Source organism: Helianthus annuus, chromosome 15 (genome assembly GCF_002127325.2).
Source record: "Helianthus annuus cultivar XRQ/B chromosome 15, HanXRQr2.0-SUNRISE, whole genome shotgun sequence".
NCBI classification, from domain to species: Eukaryota; Viridiplantae; Streptophyta; class Magnoliopsida; order Asterales; family Asteraceae; genus Helianthus; species Helianthus annuus.
The window spans coordinates 168,225,466-168,231,415 of record NC_035447.2 but is presented as its reverse complement, the minus strand read 5'-3'; the positions used below and the strand labels follow the sequence as shown (position 1 = coordinate 168,231,415).

The following is a 5,950-nucleotide window of genomic DNA, read 5'->3' as shown; positions in this document are numbered from 1 at the left end:
CGCTAGAGCGGTTGCATATTCTTGAGCACGACTTAGGTACTCTGCAGGTTTCTCATCACCCTTCATGATGATTCGAAGGAGCTGGCTTTTAAGTGTGAATTCATTTGAGGAGGAGACTGGTGCATAGGCACGTTCGAGATACAACCATACCTGACGAGAGGTCTGTCCCAGAACGTGCTGAAATGATTCTTCAGACACTGTAGAGATGATTAGCATACGCATATGAGCATCGTTGGATATCCACGGAGCATAGCTGGGATTGTCAGTGGTTGTGGTTCCTGTAGTAACCTTGGATGACGGACATGGAATCGTCCCGTCCACATAACCGAAAAGGTTATGAGAGATCAGAAACGGTTCAACCATCTGTTTCCAGTAGCCATAGTTCGTAGGTTTTAGGGTAAAAGCAAACTTGTGGGAATTATGAGTTGTTTTCTCCTGGTTGGTGAAGGTTGTGATAGCAGCCATGAAGAAATTGAAGAGATAAACTTACTGTTGCTGTGTTGCTGCTGGAGTATATGATATTGCTGGTCGGAATTCTGTTGTTGTGTTGCTGCTGGAGTATATAATGTTGCTGGTCAGATTTTATGTTGTTGTGTTGCAGGTCAAAATTGAGTGGCGGCTGTATTAGGGTTAGGAGTCGTGATTTTTTTTGAAGGAGATAGAATTTGATTTGATTTGCTCTGATACCAAATCAGAACATAAAATTGTATTATTGAATAAAGGAGATTACAAAGGTCCTATATATAGATAATACTAATTACAATTGAATACCCTTAACAATAAATAAATTGACAAACCAATAACTTAGTTTAACAGCGAGAAACTTGACCACCGGAAAAAGGTGAACCAACTGGAAAAAAATCTTGGATCTGCCACTGATGGGAAAAACTTGACCACCGTTCCATCTAAATTGGCACCAAAATCTTTTACCATATCTCACCACTACACTTTTTTATCAAGTGGTCTGATTAAGATGACGTGAACACTATTTGTCAGAAAAGACAAAACTACATACCTCACCACCACATATGGTGTAAAACTAAGAAAATAAGATGTGCCCTTGAAGTCGACAAAACAATTGCAATAAATATCCAAGATTAGAATTCTTTTGTTATCGGCTATTTCAACTTTTAAAGGATTAGATAAATCAACACTAGAAGTAAAACATCCATAAAATATAATCAACTACCCACTTTACACAATTAAAATAGTTTTACTTTTAATTTATTTTCTACTATAATTTTCTGGGTCAAAGCAAGTTGTATGTATACTTACAAGTCATGTAGAGAAAAACCAAGTATAATGATTTACCATCACCTACCGTTGGGTAGTTCCCCACTATATATTTAAGTCATTTTCACCGCGGCCACCACCACCATCGTCACATCCAGACACCATCGCCAACATAAAAACAAAATAACTGACGAACCACCATGACCCAACCCATTTTGATTGAAACCTATGTATTTGATTTTCTTTTAAAGCGGCATGTTTTGACCCAATAAGTATACAACTCGAGTGTCCACCCCCCCCCCCCCACCCCCCCATAAGACTACTATCAGAACATCTAAAAGAGATTATATAAAAAATATTGATTAAAAACATGACCAAAACGTAAAATTCAAAGTTCAAACATAGAGTTGTTGTTGAAAGTAAAACACCCACACAAATATTTCTATTTGAATATATTGACTAAATATATTAAGTTTCAATCCTTATCCAATTTATTTTACGAAACATACGACGACTAACACTGAAATGTATTTCTATATTAGCGTATGTTACTAATGAAAAAGAAATCATTTTCTTTCAAGTTTATTGGTATATATATTTGTTTGTATACTTATAACATTTACATTTATATGCATAAACATTTACAAGATTTCTGATCACTTCGCTGAATTAGTTGTTACTCTCTCACACACACTCTCTCGCTCCTGTTGATGACGTAATTATTTTACATATACAAGAAGTCTTCAATGTTGAAATCTCCACCGTTAAAGTTGAAAACATGATCAAGGTTCATTTGGGTATGAAACATATCTTCACTTGAATAATTGTTGACTGTCTCACTGCTATATGTGACTGTGGATCCTTCATTACCATTCATAGGGACATTTTGGTAATTTGACTCATTGCTAATCTCATCCTTGCATACCAACCTCTCTTCTCCATAGAATTCTTCAAGGTTAAGCCAGTCTGCAAACAAAATCTTGGGTAGTTTGTTGTTTTTCGTGCAAGCCGATGAATCAAAACTCAAGTTTCGTGTCATTGACGATTCTGTAGGTCCCGAGTTAGAGTCCTTGCATTCGGGTTTCCCTTGATCTTCAAGACTTTCGGTTTTCGGCACTTTCTTTTTAAGGTAAGAATGCCAGTGGTTCTTTATCTCGTTATCAGTCCGCCCAGGCATATGTCGCGATATTAGAGACCACCTGGTTACATAGTTTACTTTAGTAATCATTTTATACCATTATACAGTTTACTTTATCTTACCTAGTTTACTACAATTTATACGTAAAAAGGTGGTTTTACTCGGTACGTTTTCTTTACTTTATGTTACCTGGTTTACTACACTTTACATATAAAAAGGTGGTTTTACTTGGTACGTCATGATTTACTACACTTTATATGTAAACAAGGTGGTTTTAGATGGTACGTTTTTCTTTACTTTATGTTACCTGGTTTACTACAATTTACATATAAAAAAGGTGGTTTTATTTTTACTTTTTTTGTTTCTTTTTGCAATGAAATGTGTTAGAATGAAAAACAAAATTGAATGTTGCTTACTTGTTGCCTAAAAGACCATGAAGTGTTAGAATAGTTTCTTCCTCTTGCATAGAAAATGCCCCTTTCTTTAATCCTGGTCTAAGATAATTAATCCACCTTAATCTACAACTTTTTCCATTCCTTTGCAGCCCTGAATATGTTAGTATAAACTATCAGGATCCATAATCATAACTATGTACCTATTGGCACACCCATTTGCCTATCTACACACCTTAAAACGTGTTTTTTGTCCTTATATGCATACCCTGCAGTGTCGAACTGTGGCTAAAACGCAGCGTTTTGGTCCGGTTAACCAGAAAAAGACTGACGGGTTTCTGACGGTTCTGTTGACCGGACCAAAACGTCGAGCTTTGGCCGCGTTTTGGTCCTGTCAACCAGACAAAAACTGACACCCGGTCTGGTTGCAGGACCAAAACGCGGCCAAAGCTCGGCGTTTTGGTCCGATCAACAGACCGTCAGACACCCGTCAGTCTTTATCTGGTTAACCAGACCAAAACGGCACGTTTTGGCCACAGTTCGACACTGCATGGTGTGCATATAAGGACAAAAACCACCTTTTTGGGGTGACTATCTACACGGCCCTATATTAACTGTCATAACTGTTTTATATCGTGAAAATAAGATGATGAAAGTTAACACGTGGGTATATTTACAATCTTTTCATAGTCATGATCAATCTCTTTCATTTAAACATTAACAAAAAAATTCTTTCTACAAAGAAAACCAGACCAAGATTACAGTTAAAGTCAACTCGAACGCTAACATAGCAAACGATCAACACTGTTGAAAAAAGCGCGCACATTTTGAGTAAAACTTACCTGCATTAATCGGGACAGCGCTCCAACAACCATGACCATAGTTCATAACATAATCTCTTAGTTTTTGGTCCTCATCAGGAGACCATAACCCTTTTCTATGCTTCATTTTCGGGTTCTCGGATGACTTGCACCTCATGTTTTCAGAGAATGATTAGAGAATTTTGATGATGAATGATGTTATGAACAACTGACTTTATATGCTTTGGGATTTAATGCTTTCAAGGCCGTCTATACATTATATAAACATTTAACTTATGCTACCCGATATCACACGAATTAATTAATTAAAGGATTGTACGAAGACTATAAAGTGATATATATTAATGCCGAACTACAGTAGACTTTTCAAGACACGTTTGTTTTTTTAATTTATATTTCCATGATTTTTAGATGTATTTATGACGATATCATTACAGCTCTTTGGAATCTAATTGATTTTTTTTAATGTATTTTTTCATGATTTTTAGATGTATTTAAAAGAGGGGATGGTTAATCATGCATCATGTGATAGCATTGATAGCTGAAAGATAAGGGACTATATGCACTAATCGGCATTTGTCTTAATTGCTGATTGTTATGTGTCTTATGTGCAAGGATTGATGCAAACTACTATCGAGCCGGGGGTCTCACTGGAAGCAGACTTTCTATTCCTATGAAGTAGAGGTAAGACTATCCACATTTTACTCTTCTTAGACCCTACCTCAACTTTGCTATTAGTGAGATTTACTGAGTATGATGATGATGATTTTAGCGCGAACAAAAAGTAATTAAGAGAATACCGTTCAAGAAAAGTTGATATAATTACCAAATGCTTACATCCAACTCTCTTTTGTAGGGTAAGTCTAAATTTGACTGGTCTAACCAAATTTAGTAAGACTGTAATGGTTTGTATCAATGTTGTAGAAATAGGTCAAGAATGCGAGAAATCGCTACCAGGAACAGTGCCGAGATGATGTCTTTAACTCCGCTTAATTAATTGGAGTCGATCAAATATGGTCAACCTCGGCTAGAATCGGACTTAGTCGGTTAACTTGGGACAAGTTTGACTTGAGAAAAAAATAAAACCTAATTTATATGTCTATAATATTAATGAATGAATATCAAGTTTTGGAATAATTTAGTATTTGAACATGTATGTTTTTTACTTATACTCATATTCATGTATTTTGCTATAATAAGTAGAATTATCATATTTGTCATATATATAATTTCTCACAAATTAATTTCTTTATAATTTATCGTTTTCGAGTACTCGATCCCCAATGACTCTCGGCCTAAGCATAGTACTCGCCGCTTCCAGACGATCAACTTGGGAGCGTCTAACGACTTGCAACCATGGTTTATATAATAATCATCAAAGTAACTTATAAAATAAGCAGCTTAAATTAGATATTAACACATTTTACAATAATAAAGAGATTAGTAAAAATTGCTAAAATAAGCAGCTAACTTTGGATCAAGAAATATGTGAATACTAAATTTTCAAAAACCCTAAAATAAAGAAAATCAATGAAGCTTCACATGGATAAATTTAAAATATGTTTTGACAATCGTTGGAATTATAGTTTATTGCAATGATTCCCGTTTTCTAAAGTCTAACAAGTCGTTGCCAATCAAAAATTGATTTAGTTATTTATTTCAACAACTAATTCAGTTGAATATTAATCCATCTTCCTTTCGCTCCTATAAACAATGTACTTGTGATATAGACAGCATACAATCATAATCAATCGCTTTAGCGTGTGATCTTCTATATGTTTTATTTCAAACAATTTATTGTCTTTTAATTGTATCATTAGCTTTATTAATTGCAATATGTTATTTTATGTAATAGTACGTACATGTGATAATTATTCATATTTGAGGGTGATGAACGATGAAAGACGGAATGGAAGAGGGGGGGGGGGGGATTTAAGGTGTTTAGATGGAATTGGAATACTTGTGTAATAAGTGAATTTAAGGTCTATTCGGTTCAGTGTCTCATTCATGCATACCATACACTACATATATTGTATTTAATCATGGTTAGGCTTGTGTGTCATGCGATAGTTGTAAACATAGAGAGTGACCAAAAGAGTTTGTAATATGCAATGTAAAGTTTGTTCATCTTGATCTTGGTTTGTCTTGGATCAAATCTGTTACTTACACATCGTTACTTACACATTATGTTTATCTTGTCTCACCTTATTTGGTAACTCGACGCATCACCCAAATGGCCAAATGTTGCCGATATTGTTGGTGATCGAAAAGCCGATCACGCCGCAACCAAAATAAACTCATCATGTTGTGGAGGGGTTGTAGATTTGATTGTTGTGTAACGGTATTTAGAACGTTTAAATGCATTA

General features: G+C 35.1%; 1 protein-coding gene across 1 annotated transcript; it reads right to left on the bottom strand.

The window, feature by feature from the left end:
- Positions 1 to 1,802: 1,802 nt before the first annotated feature.
- Positions 1,803 to 3,812, bottom strand: LOC110910855 (transcription factor LAF1). Its single transcript, XM_022155436.2, has 3 exons — positions 3,606 to 3,812; positions 2,788 to 2,917; positions 1,803 to 2,432 (listed from the first exon to the last, which is right to left on the bottom strand). Exons 1-3 carry the CDS (start codon positions 3,739 to 3,741, stop codon positions 1,958 to 1,960), a joined length of 741 nt encoding a protein of 246 aa, XP_022011128.1. The 5' UTR covers positions 3,742 to 3,812; the 3' UTR covers positions 1,803 to 1,957.
- Positions 3,813 to 5,950: the final 2,138 nt, after the last annotated feature.

What these genes read in the sequence shown, in the direction of transcription:
- LOC110910855 (XM_022155436.2), bottom strand. Translation starts at nt 3,741, where the DNA reads ATGAGGTGCAAGTCATCCGAGAACCCGAAAATGAAGCATAGAAAAGGG. An exon ending in CGCTGTCCCGATTAATGCAG is followed by an intron (nt 2,918 to 3,605) that starts GTAAGTTTTACT and finishes TAACATATTCAG; the next exon opens with GGCTGCAAAGGAATGGAAAA. An exon ending in CATGGTCTTTTAGGCAACAA is followed by an intron (nt 2,433 to 2,787) that starts GTAAGCAACATT and finishes CTATGTAACCAG; the next exon opens with GTGGTCTCTAATATCGCGAC.